The 24,882-nt window shown below is 43.1% G+C and overlaps 1 protein-coding gene and 1 long non-coding RNA gene across 2 annotated transcripts in view; one reads left to right on the forward strand and one right to left on the reverse strand.

Moving 5' to 3' along the window:
* Positions 1-3,038: 3,038 nt before the first annotated feature.
* The window catches only part of LOC143106466 (uncharacterized), a 34,552-nt gene continuing 12,708 nt past the window's right edge, over positions 3,039-24,882 (reverse strand). Inside the window, exons 7-12 of the mRNA XM_076270741.1 lie at positions 23,849-24,481; positions 17,799-17,894; positions 16,653-16,886; positions 16,023-16,182; positions 6,608-6,664; positions 3,039-3,553 (exon numbers count right to left, since the gene is read on the reverse strand). Coding sequence (XP_076126856.1) covers positions 3,039-3,553; positions 6,608-6,664; positions 16,023-16,182; positions 16,653-16,886; positions 17,799-17,894; positions 23,849-24,481 — 1,695 coding nt within the window. The remainder of the gene's footprint in view (positions 3,554-6,607; positions 6,665-16,022; positions 16,183-16,652; positions 16,887-17,798; positions 17,895-23,848; positions 24,482-24,882) is intronic.
* On the forward strand, positions 8,774-11,335 carry LOC143105606 (uncharacterized). Its single transcript, XR_012983506.1, has 2 exons — positions 8,774-10,007; positions 10,381-11,335. It is a non-coding gene; the product is annotated as an uncharacterized LOC143105606 (long non-coding RNA).

Here is a 24,882-nt window from a genome sequence, read left to right on the forward strand (position 1 = left end):
AGTTCTGTAAACATACAGGGATCCAAACTTCAAGTATTAGTGTTTATTTACACACATCAAAACAAACACAAGTGTGTTTTTCCAAGTCAAAACACAAAATAGCAATTTCAAATTAGTCTACATCGGGTCGTCTGTCTCATCACATGCAATGTCCTAGTCCAAGGCACCGGGGAAAATATATTCTGGAATGCCGTATCCAGGCCTGACATGACAATATCCCCACATGTAGACTGATTTGTTTTACCTGTAAAAGGGCTATTTCTTTCTCTTCTTACCCTTCCTCTTCCACCTCCTCATCCTACTCTTGCTCCTCCTTGTCCTCTTGCTATAACTTTACCTCCTTGTCCTTGTCATCCTCTCCCTCTCACTTCTTCACCTCTGTGTCCTCTTCCCCCTCTCCTTCCTCCTACTTCTTCACCTCCACGTCCTATTCTTCATCCTCCTCTAATTCTTACTCTTCTCACTCTTCCTGCTCCCTCCATTGTACCCATTGTACATTACCTGTGGCTTATTTATAGTGCTTAGGCTGATTGCAAAGTGAACTAATTATCTAAAACAGTTTTCACATGAGAAAGTGTGCCAGAGAGTTGGCAAAAAAGTGAAAATAATAGCCATACATGTGTATAGATTTGCTAGGAGTGTGTTGATCATTTGGAAATTGAGTGTAAAGCATGAGTTGTGTTTACAGTTCCGCAAAAACAGTGTTGTGCAGTGAATTGTGCCTACAGTTGTGCAAAGTGTGTGTTACAAAATTGCAAACTGAGTGCAAAGCAGTGTCAGTTGGGTTTTGCTATAAGTATTAATAGTTTTAGAAATTGTGAATTACGGTTGTGTTTAAGCATTCAGAAAAAAACTGTAACTGGTTTCTTTCTTTTAAAGTTATACAGGATTGTAGGGGATATAAATTGAAGGAAATGGATGGAAGTTTTGATATTTTGGCTGCAGCATTTTTGTCTTTCATTTCTTCCTCCTTTGGATATATTATTGGAAAACAACTCCGGGGTCTGTGGGCTGTAACAAGATAGCTGATGTGTCTGTTCGTAGAATGACGTACAATAATTCTTATGAGTGAAGTGATTCTACTCATCTAAAGGGTTGCTGCTCACCCAGAGAGATGGGACTGCTGGTGTAATAAATGTGTTATGAATGATGTGTTCATTACATGTTTGTCATGTGGAGTGTCATTTAATTCAACCATTAGCCTGCCAGTCTTGATCACCCCTACCATGATCCCATCTCAGACTCACACCATATCCACCATGTCCACAACGTGATGCAGTGCAGTGCTGCAGTGTGATGCAACGTGATGCAGTGCAGTGCTGCAGTGTGATGCAACGTGATGCAGTGCAGTGCTGCAGTGTGATGCCACGTGATGCAGTGCAGTGCTGCAGTGTGATGCAACCCGTCTATATTTTATTTCTGTGACTTGTGTTGCTCTGCCATTTTGAATGAGAAACAAATCATTGTGGACAGAGAGCATTCAATACACGACAATCGCTCGCTTGGATGAATTTAGAATGCCCAGTAAACCTTATTTTCCTCACTTGAGATATTCCTCCCAGAATGCCTAGGGAATGGGCAATTAAGCAATGCAGTTTAGGTTAAAATATCATGAACACATACAAGTCCTAGCCTAAATAGATATGAAAGTCCTTTAGAAAATAAAACATTTGCTAGAATGTTACTTTCCCAAAAGAGTTTATTAAAGTTAATTTGAGACCTGCCATACAAGATAAATGGTGTATGTGGGGGATGTATCATCACCAACATAAATCTGCATACTTATTTATTTTCATATGATCACCCATCTACATGTACCCCTGTTACCAAATTCACATTATGTTTAGACACATACAACAGCTTCATTGCACACATATCATAGGGGCAGCCGTGGCCCACTGGTTAGCACTCTGGACTTGTGACCGGAGGGTTGCCGGTTCAAGCCCCGACCAGTGGGCCGCGGCTGAAGTGCCCTTGAGCAAGGCACCTAACCCCTCACTGCTCCCCGAGCGCCGCCATTGTAGCAGGCAGCTCACTGCGCCGGGATTAGTGTGTGCTTCACCTCACTGTGTGTTCACTGTGTGCTGTTTGTGTTTCACTAATTCACAGATTGGGTTAAAATGCAGAGACTGAATTTCCCTCACGGGATCAAAAAAGTATATATACTTCTACTTATATATATATATCCACTCAGGGTGAGTCTTTGCTCTCCCACAGCACACAGATGAGTTCAACATTCTATAGACGGTACATTATCACTTCCTTTTACATCCTCTGTTTTCTTTCTCATAGACATGCATGCAAAATGAATTCTTGTACAAGAGGATTTTATTGTTTTATCATTTCCACATGTCCTGTGATAAGCAAATTCAGTAATAACATCTAAACTAGTGATCATGTGTGCGGTTTTATTTATTTAGTTATTTAACATGTGAATTTAACAAAAAACATTGTAAACTCCAATACATATGACAAGACTGTATATTTAGAGGCAATTATTGTTAATTATTTTTTTTTATAATTTGTTAAATAGACTCGCAAACATTTCCTTCTAGTCAGTGAAATATAACTTGCTTCATATCATACTTTCCATCAGACACGTGTCCAATCACAGAGGGTCTAAAGGCCTGAAAACCTGGGGGAGGGGAAGGAGGGTTAGGGGGAGCAGGAGGGAAAGGAGATGGATTGTGGGAGAGGATCAGAGGGGGTGAAACACTGGGCTCATCAACACATTTCCCACCCAATAGTGTGTGTGTGGTGTGCTGACGTGTGTTCCAGCAGAGGTCCAGAGGTGCAGACGCTGTAATATCTGCTGGGGTCCAGAGATGAGGGAGTGGTTTTGGTCTTTTGTTTTCCCCAAGAACACAGAATAGCAGACAGCTGAGAGGCAGCTGCCAGATCCTTACATGTGAGTGGTGGCTTTCATGTGTGCTGATGAGATGGGATGTGTTTATGGGTGTGTGTGTGTGTGGATGTGATAACAGCATCTATCTGTATCTGGGGTCTTTATATTTCTGTACTGCTGTATACAGTGTGGGTCACAACAGCTTCACTGATGATCCAATGCCCATCCCAAACCCAGGGTAGAGTGTGTGAGTGAATGTGGTCTGGACTCTGTGCAGGAGGGTCATTGTGTCAGAGATGCTGTAGAAGGCCAGAGTTCCTGCCCTGTGATCCACATACACTCCTATTCTGGAGCTGGCCACTAGAGGGAGTTTAGTCTGTTTATTATTGTGGTAGAAAGAGGAGCTGGAGCTGGTGAGGAGCAGCATCCAGGACTGATCATTACGTCCAAACACACACTCATTACCCACTCCTTTCCTACTGATGCTTTTATATGAGACTGCTATATGAACCTCCCCACTCATCTCCACCTCCCAGTAGCAGCGTCCAGACACACCCTCTCTACACAGCACCTGTGGCCACACATCAAATCTCTCTGGATGATCAGGATATGACTGGAGTTCAGCTCTCCTCTCCACCCTCCTGTTCCCCTCAGACAGATGGAGGTTTCTGTGTGCTGTGTTTGGATCCAGTGTGAAGTGACAGGAGTCTGATGGAGGAGAAGAGAGATTTGTATTTTGATTAGGGCCGGGGTGTGTGTGTGTGTGTGTGTGTGTGTGTGTGTGCACACACGTGTGTGTGTTGTTCATATGATATGTGTATGGTGCGGATTTTATTTATTTTTGAGATGTTTAGTGTCTCTATTGAAAACGTCACACTCCAAATGTCTCCAATATATGTAATGTCTGTGTGTGTGTGTGTGCGTGTGCGTGTGTGTTTGTGTGTGTGTTGTGTTTACATCACTGCAATTTCTTGTGCGTCTATTAAAAACTTCAAAAGTGTGCATTGCCATGTGTGTGTGTGTGTGTGTGTGATTCTGTACATTTGTGTATGAATGGTTGTGTGCAAGTGTACACGTTAGTGTGTTTCACTGCCTGTTTTCAAAGATTAAAAGTGTGTGTGTGTGTGCTTGTGTGTGTGTGTGTGTCTCTGTCTGTCTGTCTGCCTGTCTGTGTGTGTGTGTGTGTGTGTGTGTGTGTGTGTACTGTATGTGTCTCTGTGTGTGTGTGTGTACTGTATATATGTGTGTGTGTGTGTGTGTGTGTGTGTGTGTGTGTGCGTGTGTCTCTGTCTGTCTGTAAGCGCTTTCAGACATACGTGTAAGACCGGAGGTTCTGCCGATGTTAAACGGTGGGGCCGTATATCTGAACGACATAACCGGTCATATGGAAGTCCGAATTCACCCGGTGTTTATACTACCCCCGACCTAGTATTTCCTCCGGACATTATGTAAATGTGCTGTGTCTGAACGAGGCGTAGAACATGCGGTTAAAATCACACCTAGTGAGAGGGCATGTTGGTGACGTTTCTTTTGTGCGTCCATGTGGTTAAATCTGACTTAAATGCCAGTGTTATGATGGAGTGGCATAGTGCTGTCCAGAAAATCTCCGACATGGAAAGATGCAGACATCACGGAGCTACTGTCCATGAGGGCATGCAACATTTTGATAAAACACATGAAGGGAATGGCACGTTGTAGCCTACAACTGCATGGCAAGGCCAAACGAATTCAAAAGACTGAATCATCATAAGCAGAAGGCGCTGAAAAGGCAGTAGCCTACAGCGACGTTGTTGACGGACGACAATAACAGGAGTATTTAATAAATTGTTAGCCAACACGGTTTTCTGTTCATTGATAACCTTAGGCAGAATTAGGCTACAGAAAAGAATACAGGATTTTTTTCTCTCCCGGCAGTAAAGACAGTAGATTCGTGTTTAAAATTAAATGAAAACTAAAGGTAGGCTATAGGCTAATTATGCATATGACCATCCAGAGGAGGCTGGTGATCTGTCAAGAATGATGAAGATCGTAAGATACAGATGGTTTTATTGTTGCTGTCATTATTACCACAAACACGAATTGACAACGAAACCATGGCGATCGTGGGTTATATCTTGCCTGCTTATTAGGCCATGCACAGCCCTGTCAGAACTCCGTGTAGCATGCATACTGCAGTTTTCATAAACCATCACCAACTAGTTCGCACTTTGGATATATCGTTGGATTGTGAAAAGCCCAATTTCGAATAACTACAGTACAACAGATGAGGTAGGATGCATCTTTTGCAATTACAATTTCGTGTTGGTGAGACCTGTAGACATGTCATCTCGAGTTCCACGACAGCTTAGCTAGTGCCACCGAAATATGACACTGAAATCCTTTCACTATTGGAGTCGCTCAGATAGAAACAGCTGTAACGTGGTTAGGACACTTTTGCTGTGGAGTGGAGACGCCATAAGTTAGGTGTGGTTTTGACAATCAGAAAAGCAATATACTGAAATAGTTTAATGATGTAAAGTCAAGTGCTGGTCTGGTGTGTGTGCACGCAGTTTTTATTGATGAGTCGGAGTGGCAAGGGCATTATAAAACTTCTCGCTCTTAGGCCTACTCATACATCGCGTTGAAATGGCGTAGCTGTCTAAATTCAAATCATATCATGCTAGGGGAGAAATCGTTGGACATCCATTATTTTGTTATTCAGCACCCATGGTCAAAAATATGTCCCAGCGCGCCTGCATGGGGATAGTATGCTTTTGGAAAAAAATAAATCATGAAAAAACTTCACTGTTATGTAGTATTTTGTTTGTTGCTTAAAAACGTTGTATGATGGCCTTGAAGTCTTGAGTTAGCCTACTGAATTGGCTGGTAGCCTACCATAAAGTGTGTGCATGCTCTCTCTCCAACGCAAACCAGATTCTGGCACATAACGTTGAAAACAGATAAATGTGTTTACTCGAAGCACACATACAAATACTGTATGTGCGCACTTACGTGATTATCCTACTTCAAGTATTAGCCTACGCACAATATATTTCTCTTTAGCCTATAATGCATAGGCTACACTTTGTAAAAAGCAGCTGTGACAGGCAGCGGCCGCATATATTTTGCGTCATATATCTCGCATCTTGTGAACTCTAAGCCCCCACCCCTCACTCGACAACCACACGGAGATTCTGTAATGTGCGTGTATGTCGTTCACACATACGTCCGTATAAGGTCAGTATTAGGTCCGCAGGTTAGCATCATATCTGAATCATCCGAAGGGTAGGACCTCCGTTTGACAAACCTCCGCATGTACTCCGGAGGTTATATCTGAAAGCGCTTTGTGTGTGTGTGTGTGTGTGCGTGTGTCTCTGTCTGTCTCTGTGTGTGTGTGTGTGTGTGTGTCTGTCTGTGTGTGTTTATGTGTGTGTCTGTCTGTCTGTCTATCTGTCTCTGTGTGTGTGTGTGTGTGTGTGTGTGTGTCTCTCTCTCTCTCTTTCTCTCTCTCTATCTGTCTGTGTGTGTATGTGTGTGTGTGTCTGTCTGTCTGTCTGTCTCTGTGTGTGTGTGTGTGTGTGTGTGTGTGTGTGTGTCTCTCTCTCTCTCTATCTGTGTGTGTGTGTGTGTGTGTGTGTGTGTGTGTGCGCGCGCGCATGTTTGCATGTGTTTGTGTATGTGTGTGTATGTGTTTGTGTGTGTGTGTGTGATTCCACAAATACTTGAATGAATGACTGTGTGTGTACATATGTGTCTCAGTGTATGTAGACCAGACCAACTTACACTTTAAGAACTCCTCTCTGGTTACTGGGTCAGTAAAAACAGCCTGGACATCAGACACTGAGAAAGAAGAAATGCATTATAACTAACCAAACTTGAACCCAAGTGAAGATGGAGATGCACTCATTCAAGTAGCACTGATCTTCATCAGGATGGGAAGAGCAGGTTCAGAAGCCCTTCAGATGTGGGGGCTGCTGGTCTAGTGGTTCGGGAGCTTCCAAATGGAACACCTAAAGGTTGTGAGTTTGATCCCAGGGGCTGCCACCATTGTGCCTCTGAGCAGGGCACCTGACCCCAAGTTGCTTCAGTAGTTCCTGTAGTTAGTTCACTGTGAGTCTCTCTGGATAAGAGCATCAGCTAAACGATGATTCATTTTAATGTAATGAAACCATTTGAATCACTTCCTTAACCCAACAAACTGCTGAGCAAATAGGTCAATTAAGTTGGTATATATTACACATTGAATGACCAAAACCATCTGGGCACAAATACAAGTAATCATTTGTAAGTCACGGCCCGCTGGCTTTGCTCTTTCCCCCAGGCCGTGGCTTTGGCCTTTCCCCCAGGCCGTGGTTTCTCTGTTCTGCCTTATTTCCCATACAGGTGTGATTGGAGCCAATCAGCCCAATTAGGTGCACCGCTGCACAGGTCATGGCTTCAGATCCGCTGGAGACCCTCCCCTCTGCAGGCAGAGAGAGCAGCAGAGCACCAGGCGCTTGCTACTGCTTGGCGATTCGGTCACATCAGGTGCCTTTGTTTGAAGGCCGTTCGGCCGACGCTGCTTGTTTTGAGACCTTTTTCACTTAATAAATTGTAAACCTTGTGGAATTTACTCCGTGTCTCTCCTGTCATTGTGTTGTGCTCACAACATGCGCATAACAGTCACTTCACCTAATTAATGAATCGTCACACCATTAGCCATGACCAACATGACGGCATGAATATCACAATGCACAGGTACAGGAGCAGGCTTCAATCAATTATTTTTATAGTTTCTTAGAGTGCTGGACTGAACAACTCATATACCTGTAACAACTTATAACAACCTATAACAGAAAAGTATTGTAACGTCGGCGCAAAAAGACAGTGTTCGCGTTCTCCCGCGCAGGGGATCCTGGGACACGAGGGTGAACATTTGGGGGGTTTATGTCGTTATTCTCCTTAGTTTTGTGTGCAATGTTAGCGTCTTTATTGTAACATGTTTCCCTTTTAGTTCTCCCTCGTGTGTGATCCTTTTTGTGTGGGAGGCTGCGTCCTCCCCTGTATGTGTAGTGTGTGTGCGTGCTTGACCTGCCCTGTTTGCATTGTGTTCTGTGTCTTGGTCTTGGTCTATCTGTGTCCCGGCTCTCGTTCCCAGTGAATAAACCTTTTGATTGGACAACTGTGTGGTTCGCTATCAAATCGTTACATTGGTGTCAGAAGCGATTTTCGAACATGGCCTCCGCTCAGCGAGAGAAGCTGGGAGCGGGAGACCTCACCACTGGGTGGAGGCCCACGCAAGAGGATCCAGGGAGAGCCCTTGTAAGGGCTACTAAAAAGCTCGGGGCCTTCTATCGCTACAGCCGACAGAGAGGAGCTATCATCTGGAGCTGCCTGCGGCCATGGGAGAAGTTCTCTGAAGAAGCGTTCGCGGAGAAGACGACGCTGGCCTGGGCGCTGACTCCGCTGCGAGCCGCGACGCGTGAGCAGAGCCGAGGGAGTGCGGCGAGGAAGAGGTTCCTAGACGATGGACAGTTGGCGGAGCCGCTGAGGGCAGCGAACTCACGACGGTGGGGCAGGTTTGACGGAAATGTCCTCTGAACTTTTAAAAAAAAACTTTTGGGTGCGTGTGAGAGGCACCGTGCTGTGTGGGCGCCCGTTCTAGTTGGCCTGTTGGCCGGCGCCTTTTGAAAAGTTTGTGTGTGGAGTTCGATAACACGACCATCTCGGGGGTCGTGCCTTCGCCGAGGCCGCGAAGGAGTGGAACGGGCCGGGAACAGAGCAGTACGGCTCTGCGAGATGGCAACACGAGGAGGGACGCCGAAGACGGTAGCTGCAGCGGGAGAGCTCAGCGCGGTCCGGTTGCTGTGGAGTCGGTGCCTGTCTGTCCTGGTCGGCGACTCGACGGAGCGGAGTGGCGTTGGCGCAGCTTCATCTGGCCCCCCTCGAACCCCGGTGCATGGTACAGTGTCGACGGTTGTAAGGCCACCTAGGGCCCCGTCTGGAGAGGAGGAGTGCCGCGGTGTCACGCCGCGGAAAGTGCAGCCTGAGGGCGGCTGCTGAGAGGGAGCTGGTGACGAGCGGGTCGGCCACGTGGCTGCTAGCACGCCCGTACTGGATTGCTAGCAGCGTGGCGCCCGTTGAGTGAGCTCCTGCGGCGTGCACCTCACGTGAGTTGGCGGTACTGTCGCACTGAACTGAGTGGCGGGCGACGCGCGCCGACGTTAGCATGTGGCTACCTCGTGGGCATTGCCGAGGACGGCAATGGCTTGTTGGGGGAGCTGTGTAACGTCGGCGCAAAAAGACAGTGTTCGCGTTCTCCCGCGCAGGGGATCCTGGGACACGAGGGTGAACATTTGGGGGGTTTATGTCGTTATTCTCCTTAGTTTTGTGTGCAATGTTAGCGTCTTTATTGTAACATGTTTCCCTTTTAGTTCTCCCTCGTGTGTGATCCTTTTTGTGTGGGAGGCTGCGTCCTCCCCTGTATGTGTAGTGTGTGTGCGTGCTTGACCTGCCCTGTTTGCATTGTGTTCTGTGTCTTGGTCTTGGTCTATCTGTGTCCCGGCTCTCGTTCCCAGTGAATAAACCTTTTGATTGGACAACTGTGTGGTTCGCTATCAAATCGTTACAGTATAAAAGACTAGCCTGGGTGCCATTCCGAACTTAGTCCCGCCCACAACGTTTGAGGTCGGGAAGTTCGGTCTGGCATTGATCAATAGTGGCGCGAGTATGCTCGCCCAAATACTGGCGGGCCAATCAAATTGTCAGGGCGGGCTTTATACGATGATGGACAGATGCTCAACAGTAACGTAATCCACCACGTCACCAAAGAGCGCTTGGGTTGAATTCGTTTACAACAACGATGGCTGCCGCTGGAGAATTGAGATGTGTAGATTCTGCTATCAGGTCTGTTCTAGAAGATATCGACAGCGAATTAATTTTAAAAGAGGAACAGAGTAACGGGATCAAGGCATTTGTTGATAAGAAAGATGTTTTTTGCCGAAGCAACTGAAATGGGCATCACGGCGATGCAACTCGGCGTGCACGACGAGGTGGATATAGCCAGCGGTCGTTGCCAGATCCTTTTTTGAAGCCCGGAATCCTGGCTGCTGAACAACAAGTGGAGGGACATGCTAGGCTCCGATGTTTTTCAAGCCAACGTAATGGGTATCGTCATGGACGAAGTTCATCTAACTTACAAATGGTAAGAGAGTCTAACTGTCTGACTTAGTAAATAACTCCCAATGTCGTGATATGAATCCCATGTTGTAAACATAGTAGCCTAGGTATCGTTGTACGTTCGCTAACTCAGACTTGGTACAATCATAACGTGAGTGTGATTGTAGCGAACTAGCTGTTAAAACATTCTAATGTAGGTTACTGTTTTATTTCTATCAGTGGTCAGGCTGCAAAAGGGCAGAAGGGCATTTGGGTGTTGCTTTATGTACTCAAGCACCATACCCATATTGGTAGGCTAGTCACTGTACCCCTTATAAGTGATGTATTCTTTTTAGATGTCAGTACAGTCATTTTTACTGTTACTTATTGGTTGCTTTTTGTACTGCTATATATTCCAGGTACACCTGTGCTGACATTGACCGCTTCTGCTGATCGGGAATCCAGAGCCAGGGTTATGAAACAGCTTCAGATGGACAATCCAATAAATTTGGCCCTGAGCCCAAACAGAACAAACATCAGAGTGGGTCTGATTAAAGTACCTGGCCATACACTGGAGTGCCTACACTGGATTGTGAGGGATGTTAGTACAAAGCTTGACCCAGCAGTTAAGACGGTACTTTAATGGAGTCACTAGTTGTCTGCGGAAAGCTTTGTACTGCCATTTTGAGGAACACACCACATCTGTTGATCTAGGACATCTGTGCTGCACTCACTGCCATTCTGTTTGTTCTTGTGAACCTGAAGGTTGTGGGGAGCTAATCCCCAAATATGAACACTTTCAAGGGGAGGTTTCATCACACCACAAACACAGAATAGTCACACCTAAGGGCACACTTTTGATCAGGGAACTGTTACAAACTTACAGGAGTAGTTTACTTCAGGACCATAAAAACATACCACTTTACACAGTTGACACAGCCTGCACTGGTTTTGGAGATGAACTCATTGATCAGTTTTAGAACAGTGCACACAGATATTTGACCTGGACTTCATTATCCATAATCTCCCTACATACAAGCTGGAACATGCAAAAGAGATACTATGAATTATGCATGAGGTTTTTGATGACATCGAACAGAGTCAAACTAATTTGTTTGATGACTGTTGTTCAGGATGACCGTGTTCAGGTTGACATGGATTACACTGGTTACTTTGATGACGAGGATGAGGATGATAAGATACAATCATCCCCAAGTAACTTGGAATCAGGCTTGTCAATGTTGAAGATCTCAGGCTAGCTTCAAATTCAGGCTCAAATGTGTAGCTTCAGGGTCCTGTTGTTGTGCAAATGCCTTTTTTTTTTACCTCTGTTACATTAATATTTTTGAATAAAATTAAAATGGTTTATACTTCTCTACTGGTTGGTGATATTTCTGCATTTAAAGACAAACAATAAGACATGTCAATAAAGATTTTTAATATCTACACATAATAGGTAATGTTTGAAGATATACGCTGAACTTTGAACATACAACCAATAAGAAAACACAAAAATGTTTTCAAGAATGTGGATACTACTAAACTATTATATGAAAACAATTATTATGACCGCCGCTAGCGAAGCTAGCGAAGCGGTCATATAGGGATTGTCAAATTTTTTTTTTTTTTTTTTTTTTTTTTTTTTTTTTTTTTTTTTTTCCCGTCATCTACTTCCTGAAATTTTGGTCAACGATACCCGGGGCACCGAAACACCAGGGCACATGAAATTTGGTGGGTATGTAGCCCCACTAGACTTTTACGGAAAAATTTCGTTTGGTCCCCGGGGGCCACTCCCCCTCCGCGCTGGGCCCCCCGAAACCCAAAAAATGCAGTTTTTCCTCAATAACTACCTGAACCGTGGCACCGAGGATGAAGAAATTTTTATGGTATGTTGGTCTCAAGGGCCCACATCAACTTAGCCCATAATCACTCATTTGTGATTTGCACCCCCCCGGTAAAAAATGAAAATGCAATATCATTCTGCTTTAATCGCCCCTCTCTTCAGTAAAGACGTTCAGAACTGCACCAAATTGTATGTGTATGATTAACCTGACATTCTCTGGGGGTATGCCAAGTTTCGTAGAATTTCATCCATGGGGGGGTCTAAAAAATTAAGTTATGTGTACATTTAGTGACTCTACACTCATTGGCCTGTAGATGGTGGTGCACACATATACACATGCACACACACACACAGGCACCCACATACTATCGGTATTAGAACGGCCGATACATAATTACAAATTCAGTAGGATTAAAAGAAAGCCAAAATAAATATTCATCATCATCATCATGGCTGCATTTCCAGTATTGGCGATAAGTAGTCGTTTGTCCACTAGATGGCGCATCGTTGCAGTGAGACGTAATTTTGTTGGAAGTTAATCTTAAATGGGTTGGAAAGACACTATGCTTCCTACAAGGACAAGACTGTAGGCTACAGTAGTTTACCGCAGAGAACGTCTAAGGGTAGGATGATTTCTGCATGACATGTAATTCCCATTTCCTCTTGAAGCCGAAATAAATCTGAGAATGTTTATCGGACATGCTTGTTTTTTACTGCAGGTAGGCTACGTTAATCCTATCAATAGCAGAACGTAGGTAAAATAATGTTACCGTTAGCATGGTTGAGTGATGGAGGCCAATTTGATTATTGATGTATTTGTAGAAAACCATAAATGCGTTTATAAGCTACCAAGCAAATCGATAACAGCACTAATTGTATCTTTCGACTGTCATCTCATTTGCTTATGACCATAACCTAGGCTACTAACAGGAGCTAAGTGAGTTAGCCACAACACGTTCGCTACGTGATGGTTTTTTAATGGAAAATATATAGGCTACCTGAAAGATAACCTGTCTATGATCCCGTGATGATCTACAATCTCCATTTAAACCAGATGTTTTAGAGCGCACGTTGAGATGTATTCAGGGCAGGGCTGTACCTACACATATTTGTTGCACGTGCTACAAAAATCATTCTTTGCGATGAATGATTTAGTACCAACGTTACAAGGGTCAGATACAGTTTTGCCTATGGCTATTCCGTGAGACTGAGGCGCTTTTTGTTTGTTCGAAGTGCGTGTTTAGGGTGTGAGAGTCGATGTGCTTTGATTCCAGCTTGGTAGTTGTAGTCTATGCGATTAAAAAACACGTGTGTGTGAAGTATCCAAACAATGATAACGCTTTCATTATGGCTGCTTTAGCCACAGACCTTGAGCTACTGAACAGTGGGTTGGGTTCCGTTTAGAAGTGTCCACTTCATTCGCCCTTTCCGTGATTCACAGCTACGTGAAATGTATTACTACTGATATGCAAAACTATTAACTTTTTCGCCAAGAGGTGGCAGCTTGATACTGTAAGGTGTAGCCATTGGTTCCAACGGAGATTTTATTTGGGTCGCCAGCATAGCCTAGCGACAATTTGTGTTGTGTAATAGGCCTAGCATAGGGCCTACCTTATATAGCTTATAGTTTGTTAACAGTCACGGTTTTGTCATAACTCCCTCTATGCATTTTTGCATTTAGAATAGCTCTAAAACCGGGGGGCGAACACGTCGCAGGGGGGGCGCGTGGATATCTCAATCGCAAAATTAAACAATATTTCTATCGGGCGCCTACCATGGACTAGGCTGGGTGAAAATCAAAAGATTGCGTCAAAAGATTGAGCTTAACCATTGACCTCATGGTTGCAAAATGCAAGGGAACATGAATCAGCATATTATTTGCACAAACAATAACGGAGAGTAGCTCTTCAACTTTGCCCGTTAAAATGTGTATGAACAGTCTCGCAACGCATTTCATGAAGGCCCTTTGGACATGTCAGTTATTTGCACCACTGGGAAAAACGGCATTTTGTTTTAGACTACTGGTATTTCATTTGTGCATTGACAATAAAGCTGAATATCATTTGAACTAGATGACTAAACTTATGCATATGTAGAAGAAGAAACATTCACAAAAATCCATGACATGACCTCTCTTCTTGATAGCTGTTGAAAACTGCATGGAACTGACAGGGATTGTTTTGTTTAATAATAAATAAATAAATACATTATGCTGCTACCTTCTGCTTTTCCCAAATACAATGTAGCCTACAGGTGTACCTTTCATCAGTCCAGTTGCAATGGATGGACTGTGATGAACTGCCCTACTTGTGATTGTTTAGAGATTTTAAAGGTTTTATAACAATGTTACAGATTTTTTGGCCCAGAAACAAATCTATTCACCTTTGCAGCGCCAGTAGGCTACTTTGTGTGCGGAATGTGTGCAAACACACATTTCAAACAAGCATACACAAAAGTTTCAAGAGTGAGGAATGGAGTAGAAGATGGAGACAAATTCATTAATATGATTTATTTTCGCGGAATGGATGTGCAGGACTGAGCGGCGGTCATATTTTGTACCGCTACGCGGTACATCTAGTTTACATTGTCATTTACGAAAACAATATTTACAAATTACCATCACCATTTACATTTCACATTTACTTAATTATTTAAATAGGCACATTTTGCCAGTCCATTATTTTCTCCTGGTAATTCAGCTTTGCCAATAAGTTTCTCTTGAAATTCGGGAATGCATGAGACTGCCTGCCTGGGTGATTTTTGTTGGGAAAGTTGTGTCTCCCTGAAAACGTTTACCAGTGTTAAAACGTCCTGTTCTCGGGCCACATGATGAATGCCAGCCGGCCTTGTCAGCTCCAGCTCTGTGTCCGTTTTGTCCATTAGCTCTTTGACGATGCCAATGGACCTACTGATTCTGGCTGCTGACATTTCTGACATGTTTGGTCCCAATCCTCTCATAAATGATTTGAGAAAATTGTTTAGGTGTTCCAGGTGGAGGTCAAGTGGATGGAAAATGGGTGACAACCTGAAATATAAGTGAACACATCAGTGTGAAGAATTACAGTATAGCCTAATAAGTATAACGTGCATTGACAATACATTGGAAAATACAGACTGTTAAATATGGTGACACCAGATGCAATTGCTGAGCAGGTCAGAGAAACACTGCCCACCCCCCACAGAGGTGCAGAGCACAGAAGTGGGGGTTGGATAACATGCTAGTCCATTACAAAATGAAGTTTCTACATATTGACAAAGTGACAGAGGCCAACTTACACATCAGGTACAAGTTTATCCTGGTAACATTTGCTCACACTACACTGAAATTCGGGCTGGCTTCCAGAATACTAGGCATGTCAAAATATGACTAGATGATTTAATCATAGATAGATTTCACGGAAATGAGGAGTGTGGGAATGCACAGTGTTTATCACATTGGACAATAATCACGACTCACTATTAACTCATGTGAAACGTGGCAATCGAGGTTATTCTCATAGTCATATCATAAGAAGTAGAAATGTATTAACAAGCTTACCTCTGTAATGCTTCTTCGCGTTTTTGTACCGGTTGGAGTTGACGGATTGGGGCAGAACTTCTTCAGAGTCCGGGGCGTCTCTGATGCCTCAGATGAACACTCAGGCTGGTCTCCTTCGTCTTCTGTCCATTTTTTAAACACGGGCATGTCGCGTTCCAACCGTGTTATAAAGTTCTGACAGGACCGACAAATGCGATGCGATTTGTTTGCAGTGTTGTGGAGTTGTAATCCTAAACGGATAACTTGATCGTATATGCATTCACCTTTACTGTTTCTCTCAAAAATGAGGTTCGTGTGTTGAAGAACTCCGTGTATCCTTACATTATTTTTACAACACCTGCGAAAATCGCTCACATTTTCTTCTTCTAGCGTGCAGTTGAGTTCTGTTGACATCAACCATGGAGGTATTATATATAACATCAACTATGCGTCGCTTAACATACGTCACACACTCCGTTGCCCTGATTGGTTGTAGGTCTATCCAATTGAGTGCAGAGGCATTTTTTTTCCTGGTTCGTTTGAAACACGCCCCATAATCACAGCTCTATGGAGCAGTATCAGACTCAAATTCTGACTAGAATTGAGTATGACTACGTCAGGCTAATAAAAGACTGCACTTTGCATAAACTTTTTTTTATGTGACCTTTTCTCCTATTCTAATGAATATCTATATAACCGACCTGCTGCAGAGATCTTCATGACTTCCTGCTTGAAGAAATCCTCCAGCTGCCCCTTCAGTGTGGAGACAGATTTCTTCACAGCCTCAAAAGACCAGCTTTGGCTGACAGAGGTGCTGGATAAGTCTTTAGACTGAGGTTGAGGGCTGACTGACTGAAAATTCTACAAATGAGAGAGAGAGAGAGATGAATGGATAGGAACATAATTATATCTGATCTATAAATATATGATCTCTATTAAAAATTTTATTTTAATGGATTAGCATCGTACTGTATACGCCATTACTGTCTACTCATGTTAAATTAAGTTGTCCTACATAATATTATTGGTTGGATTTAATAATAAGCAACTTGATGCAATATGTAGTGCTACAAGATTTATATCAAGAAAGGTGTTCTTGGTCTGAGAAATGTTGAAGACGCCAGATCTAATGCATATCTGAGGTTGTATATTGCAGAACCTTGGCACTGAATGCAATATTGCAGAGCCACTGAGTGCAAGAACATTCAACTGAAAACAGACACTTTAATTATGTTGTATAGGTCAATTTAATTAGTATGTTCCAACAAGGATTGTATGATGTTGGAAATTAAACACTTTGTCTGGTAACAATCTATCTACACTACAGTTACCTTGAGAAAATGGATGTGATCCTCTGTGTGTGAAAGCTGCTCCAGTTCAGCATCTCTCCTCTTCAGCTCAGCAATCTCCTGCTCCAGTTGCTTCAGGAGTCCTTCAGACCAACTCACCTCAGCCTTCTCCTGAGCTCTGATCAGCTCTGTCACCTCAGAGCGCCTTCTCTCAATGGAGCGGATCATCTCAGTAAAGATGCTCTCACTGTCCTCTACTGCTGTCTGTGCAGAGCTCTGTTAGGAGACACACAAAGAGGAGGGTCCATCTAAAGCAGCCCTCACTCAGCTCCTCCACACAGCCTGTTACCCACAGTGTGGACCAGAGGAACTGGAAAGTGACTCAGTTTTGCAGACTCCTCTTTGGCTGACTGGGTGTAAACTGCATTGTGTTGACCGCACGGCTCAGCTCTGCACTCGTACTGACTTGAACCCACAACTTGCAGCACCTCGGAATGGGAGTTGAGCACGCTAGCAAGTGAGCTAAACCCCACAGGCTAGCATCTCCTGCTAGCACGTCTCTTAAGGTGTTGGGAGGGAGGTTTACACACTGCACAGCTACTGTACGTACCAACTAGCTACCGTTAGATGAGCATCTGACATGGCAGCCAGCTGCTGTTCTATCCTCTGGTCAGTACTACATTTTCTATCTGTGCCACCAGGAATGCACCTATTGATATTGAAGTATTGAAGAATCAAATGAAAATACAGTTGCTTAATATGTAGGCTTATGGGCCTACATAAAATTGATCCTTTAAATGTAAAAATCACATATGACTATTATTTAGGAGGATTACCCTCTCAAAAAAGGGGTGAAGGTCTGTTTGTTTCAAATGAGTAGCCCTCCATATGATTTAGGGTCCTTGAGGTAGCTCTCATTCCCAAAAAATGTTGGAGACCCCTAGCACGTCTCTTAAGGTGTTGGGAGGGAGGTTTACACACTGCACAGCTACGTACCAACTGGCTACCGTTAGATGAGCATCTGCCATGGCCGCCAGCTGCTGTCCTCTACTCTGGTCAGTACTACATTTGTGTTTGTCAACAAATTACTATCAGCTCAATGTTGTTAACTGAGCCACAGGGAATGCCTAAGGAACACACCTGTTTATTTATGCAGTTGAAAGGGTCTATAGTTTTCTCAGTACTCACCTTGAGAGTCTCCACAGCCTTCCTCAGCTCCTGCAGCTCCTTCTCTCTCTCCTGGAGTCTCTGCTGGAGTTTCTTCTTGGTCTCCTCCATCTCCTTCTAAATGACACAGTGACAATACCAGACTACACATTACTACATAGTGCTTACACTGTATATTCAGTAAATTAGTCCTCACATGACATTTTAATTTATAAATTTAGTCATTAAGAAGCCTGTTTGTTTGCAGGATCTGTGTAAACCACTGAGCAAATAGTGTCTTTATTGGTACTGATGAGACATAACATGTATTCAGTCATGACCCCGACTGTGTTCATCTTTACTTGGCACAAAGGAGCAGATGAGATCAGTAATAACTGAGAGTTCAGCACACTAATCTGTGCAGCTCTGCTTCTGAAAGAAACATTTAAAAATATAATTTGACGCAATGCATATAACTACACTATTGAAATGAATGTGTTAGAAACAACACAAACTGTGTTGTCCCTTTCTGGACATAGAGATGTGTTAAAAACAACTACCACTAGAAATGATGGAGCCTATTATAACTAGATGTACCGCATAGCGGTACAAAATATGACCGCCGCTCAGTCCTGTACATCCGTTCCGCGAAAATAAATCACACTTCAATTTGTCTCCATATTTTACTCCATCCCCCACTCTTGAAACTTTTGTGTATGCTTGTTTGGCATGCCTGAGTGTGTGTGTGCGGCTGCACAGAGAGTAGTCTACTGGTGCTGAAAAGGTGAATAGATTGTAGAATAGCCAAAGAAGATGTAGCATTGTTATAAAACCTTCTCTAAACATCTCTAAACAATCACAAGTAGGGCAGTTCATCACAGTTCATCCATTGCAACTGGATTGATGAAAGGTCACTTACACCTGTAGGCTACATTGTATTTGGGAAAAGCAAAAGGTATCAGCATAATGTTATTTATTTATTTATTTATTTATTTATAAACAAAAACATCTCTGTCAGTTCCATGCCGTTTTCAACAGCTATCAAAAACAAAGGTCATTTTTGGATGGATGGACTTTTTGTGAATGTTTCTTCTTCTACATAAGATTTTAGTCATCTTTAGTTCATGGTAATACTTTATTGTCAATGCACAAATTAAGTAACAGTAGTCTGAAACGTTATTGTTAATGCACAAATTAAGTAACAGTAGTCTGAAACGAAATGCTGTTTTACATCTAGTGGAAAAAACTGACATGTCCAAATGGGCCTTGATGAAATGCGTCGCTAGACTGTTATACACATTTTAACGGGCCAAAGTTGAAGAGCTGTTGTCCGTTATTGTTCGTGTAAATATAGGCTGATTCATGTTCCCTTGCATTGTGTAACTGAGGTCCATGGCTAGTCTGGCTTTCACCAGACCAACCTCAATCTTTTAAGAAATCAAAAAATAAATAGCGGGCAGATCAGGCTGGGTTCACCAAGCCTAGTCCATAGGCACCCGATATTGTTCACGCTCTGGCTATTCTAAATGCAAAAATGCATCAGGGAGTTATGACAAAACTGTAACTAACAAACTAGATCCTAATAGAAAGCTGTTAACTTCCCTAAGCTACAGGTAGGCTTATAAGGTAGGCCTATTTACAACATAAATTGTCAATAGGCTATGCTGGCGACACAAATAAAATCTCCTTTGGAAACCAATGGCTTACGCCTTACAGTATCAAGCGGACTTAAACTGCCATATCGTGGCGAAAAGTTGTAATAAAATTCACGCTCCATGAGTCACGCTCCATGAGTCAAGGAAAGCGCGAATGAAGTAGCCACTTCTAAATGGACCCACTACACAGTAGCTTAAGGTGTGTTGCTAAAGCAGCCATAATGAAATGAAGGTGTCATTGTTTGGATACTTCACACACACGTGCTTTTTAATTTCACAGACTACAACTACCAAGCTGGAATCAAAGCACATCGATTCCCCTCTCACACCCTGCACGCACTTATACACAAAATAAACAGGCGTCTCAGTCTCACGCATGTATAGGCAAAACTGTATCAGACCGGTGTAACGTTGGTAAATCTTCCATTGCACAGAATGATTTTTGTAGCACATGCAACAAATGACAGTCGAAAGATACAATTACAGTGCTGCTATCAATGTGCTTGGTATAACCGCATTTATAGTTTTCTACAAATGCAATCAATCAAATTGGCCTCCATCACTCAACCAACGCTAACGGTAACATTACCTAGGTCCTTATTGATATTATAAGATTAACGTACCTGCAGTAAAAACCAAGCATGTCCGATAAACATCCTCATATTTATTTCGGCTTCAAGAAGAAATGGGAATTACATTTCATGTGAACATCATCCTATCCTTATTAGACGTTCTCTGCGGTAAACTATAGTCCTTGTAGGAAGTGTCCATTGTTATTCCAACCCACGTTTAACTTCCAACAAAATTACGTCTCACTGCAACGATGCGCCAGTGGACCCCGGGGACGAAACGAAATTTTTCCGTAAAAGTCTAGTGGGGCTACATACCCACCAAATGTCATGTGTCCCGGTGGTTCGGTGTCCCGGGTATCGTTGACCAAAAATTCAGGAAGTAGATGACGAAAAAAAAAAAAAAAAAAAAAAAACTTTGACAATCCCACCTTATTCCGCGCGCATACATGGGGGCGCTAGCTTTGCCCACATTGTTATGGTTATGGTTATGGTTATGGATTTAGCAGACGCCTTTGTCCAAAGCGACATATAAATACAAAACAACATAATAATATTTAAAAATGAACAGGGAACAGATTAAAATCTAGGTCAAATATAGTAAGGAGAATAGTTGTAGTACACAATAATATCAATTCAATCAATAGCCTAATAAAAAAAGCAATGTAAAAAAGGGGAAAGGCAATAATAAAACAATAATGTCAATTCAATCAATAATATAAAAACAATAACATGCTAAGACTACATTAAGGAGAATATCAATAATAAACAATAATGTCAAATTAATTAACAGCCCAATTAAAATAAAAACAACATTATATAAACCATAACACATAAGCGCTTAAACAACTAAGTATATGTTGAATAGGAATGTCTTTAGACCCCTCTTAAACAACCCAAAACTACCACAGGAACGGAGAGCACTAGGCAGTTCATTCCACCAACATGGAACCACTGAAGAAAAGAGTCTGGAATTAGACCCAGTTTTTATGACTGGTCGACACAACATACGCTCACCAGAAGACCGCAGTGGGCGGTTGGGCATGTAAGGCTTGATTATTGAATTAAAATAACTAGGAGCAGATCTAGTTAGTGTCCTATAGGCCAAAGTGAGAGATTTAAATTTAATTCTGGCTACTATAGGGAGCCAATGGAGAGTAACTAGGAGAGGAGTTACATGTGTCCTCTTTGGCTGATTGAAGACCAGGCGTGCTCCAGCATTTTGAATCAGCTGTAATGATCTTGTTACACAAGCGGGTAAGCCAGCTAATAGTGAATTACAATAGTCCAGCTTAGAGATGACCATGGTCTGAACAAGAAGTTGTGTGGAATCTTGTGTCAGATAAGGTCTGATCTTCCTAATGTTGTAAAGCATAAACCGGCATGATTTTGCAATAGAAGCTATATGCTCAGAGAAGTTAAGTCGGTCATCAATTACAACGCCCAAGTTTCGTGCCGATCTAGTTGGGGTCAGTGAAGTTGAGTCAAGCTGGATGTTAATCTGTTGGGGAATAGCTGTTTTAGCTGGAAACACCAAAAACTCTGTTTTTGAGAGATTAAGCTGAAGGTGCCGATCTTTCATCCAGGCTGAAATATCCTTAAGGCATGCAGAAATCCGGTGGGAAACACTAGAGTCATCAGGTGGGAAAGACAGGTAAAGTTGAGTGTCGTCTGCATAACAGTGATAGTCAAATCCATGGGAGCGAATGGTATCACCTAAGGAAGTGGTGTAAATAGAGAAAAGCAAGGGTCCTAATACTGATCCCTGAGGCACACCTGTGGTGAGGGCATGAGACTTAGATACCTGTCCCTGCCAAGACACGTTGAAAGAACGCGCTTTAAGGTAAGATTCAAACCAGTCAAGAGCTTTTCCAGAAATTCCCAGTTCAGATAGTATAGATAGGAGAATGTCATGGTTAATAGTATCAAAGGCTGCAGATAAATCTAGTAGAATTAATACTGATGACTGAGCAGAGGACTTAGCTACTCTCAATGCTTCAGTCACAGACAGAAGAGCAGTTTCAGTAGAATGACCACTCTTGAAACCAGACTGCATAGGGTCTAGTAGATTATTCTGATGAAGAAAGTCACAAACTTGCTTGAAGACCACTTTCTCCAAAACCTTTGACAAGAAAGGAAGAAGGGAGACAGGTCTGTAGTTCTTCACCTCAGTTGGATTAAGTGTACTTTTCTTTAGCAGAGGTGTAAACCTAGCCTGTTTAAAAGAATAAGGAACTATTCCAGAACTGAGAGAAGCATTAAATACATGTGTGACTGCTGGTAGAACAGCGGGTGAGATAGACTGTAGAAGAGTGGACGGGACAGGATCTAATGGGCATGTTGTTGGACGACATCGCTGAAGCAATTGAGAGACTGCTTCCTCATCAAGAGGAGAGAAAGAGTCAAATGATGGGGTCGTACTAACACAAGGCAAAGCCCTTCTTATAGGAGCATCAAACTGAGCACTTATTTTAGCAACTTTTTCAGTGAAAAATGTTGCAAAGTCATTTGCTGACAGTGAAGTAGTTGATGGTGGTGGTGGAGAATTGAGGAGAGATTTGAAAGTAGAAAAAAGTTGTCTACTGTCAGTGGCGCTCTCAATCTTGCTTTGATAGAATGCCTTTTTTGCAAGTGTAACAGTGGATGAAAAGGATGACAGCAAAGACTGGTAGTTACTAAGATCATTTCCATCTTTGGATTTACGCCATTTCCTCTCAGCAGCTCTAAGTTCCTTTCGTACTGAGACTATACTGTTCGTCAGCCATGGATGGCGAGGTTTAGAACGAGTAGGTCTTGAGGAAAGAGGACATGCTGCATTCAGACAAGATGCCAGTGTAGAGCAGAGAGTCTTTGTAGCGTCATTAACCTCAAGTGTCAAGAATGACCTAGGAGTAGGTAAAGCAGATGTTACTAATGTTGCAAAATGGTCACTTGAGAGGCTTCTGAGATTACGCCGGAACGAAATTATCGGAGGAGGAGCTGCTGGGTTATCCAGGAGACGCACAGAGAATCTGATAAAGTGATGATCCGATACATGTAATGGATTAACCAAAACGTTGTCTGTATTACAGTTACGTACCAGAATTAAATCAAGATCTTTACCAGCCTTGTGAGTAGGAGGACTGTGGACACGTGTGATATTAAATGAGGAGAGTAAGGACAGGAAGTCAATTGCAGACGAGTTATCCAAATGAATATTAAAATCGCCAAGGATTAATAATGGGCATGCATCCATTGGAATAGCAGACAGTAGAATGTCCAACTCGTTCACAAAGTTCCCAAGTTGTCCTGGAGGGCGATAAATAACCACCAAGTATAACAACATTGTCTCCGAACTTCCGTTTGAGCAGTAGCATCCATTGCATACATTGAGATAGCAGAGCTCTATCGAGATGACGGGCGTCATATGTTATGGGTCATCCTAAAGTTAGGAACGTTTATTTAGGATTTTGGTGACTTAAGACATTTCTGTTATACACCTTTCCTATCTGAAGTTAGGAAAACACTGACTTTGGAGCGGCTGTTCTGTAATGACTTTCTAAACTAGTTACCATAGTTACCAAACAGATACGGATTTGCGAGTTTCTCCATGATACAGCGGCCACTGCCGCATATCGCCTACCCACTCCATAGGGGTGAATAGCCTTGGGTAGCGAAGTACAATTGCAAATCTGACCTCCTGATGGCATTTGTCGTTTTCCTCCCAAGATAGCCTCTCTATCCTCTTCTGCTGTGTTATCCCAATGAAGCTAACTAGACGTAGCTAACCGACCGGAAGTTTAAAGACAATGTGGAATTTAAAAAAATGGGCGGGGCTGAATAAGGTGAATCATAAATATCCGCAGCTGAACTCGGTCCCGGTGCTTACCTGTTTCTCCGATCTCTCAGCTGCAGTTGAGACCGTGTCATGGCCTTTGTTTTCATCTACCAGACATAGCAAACAGATGCAACTCTGATCCGTGCGACAAAATACCTCCAGGAGCCTCTGGTGCTGAGCGCAGATCTTGTCCTGTAGCTGACCTGTGACATCAACCACGTTGTGTCTTTTCCCTGAGAGTTCATCATGGCGCTGGAGATGAGTCTCACAGTACGACAACAAACACACCAGGCAGGATTTGACCGCTTTTACTTTTCTGCCGGTGCAGCTGTCACACGCCACATCTCCAGGTCCAGGAAAACACTGAGGAGAAGAAGCAGTACCTTGAATTCTGGTCTTCCTGAACTGTTCCACAAGCTCAGCAAAAACGTTATTTTTGTTCAAAACAGGTCTTGGAGTAAAAGTCTGTCTACACTGGGGGCAGCTGTAAACTCCCTTCTGATCTTCCTGATCCCAGCAGCCCTTAATGCAGCACGTGCAGTAATTGTGTCCACAGTTAAGAGACACTGGATCCTTCAGTAGATCCAAACAAATCGGACAGATAAAAAGGTCCTCCTGGTTAATTGAAATCGCCTCTGCCATTCTTCCCGAGCACAATACAACAAACACTTCGAACCTCCGAAGTCACTCTCTCCTTTCAGTTTCGTTTCCTCTGAACTCGGTGTAGACCCGCCTACGCTTGTGAAAGACTTCCGTGGATGTACAGTAGGGTGTGTGTCTATGCAACCCAGATCAAGGCCAAAACACATTTGTCATTGTCAAAGATTGGCATGTAATTCTGCATGGCAAGAGATTTACATGATGTTAGTGTTGACAGCTCTAATGTAAAGTAATAATCACTTTTATTATTCACCATGCAAGGTACCTGCCTGCCCGAAATCCACAAATGGCCATCTGATCCCCCACACAAAGGGTCATTGTGTGACCTCCACACAGGGCGTCTGGCCAAAGCTTAACTAGTTAACATAGCCTAGCCTACAGTGTATGTCAACTCACCAATGCCCAGGGAAAATAAATAACTTCTG

This window comes from Alosa pseudoharengus, unplaced genomic scaffold, assembly GCF_046254945.1.
Source record: "Alosa pseudoharengus isolate Yale_2024_CS ecotype anadromous, Long Island Sound unplaced genomic scaffold, YU_APseudo_1.1 YU_APseudo_1.1_scf_6, whole genome shotgun sequence".
NCBI classification, from domain to species: Eukaryota; Metazoa; Chordata; class Actinopteri; order Clupeiformes; family Clupeidae; genus Alosa; species Alosa pseudoharengus.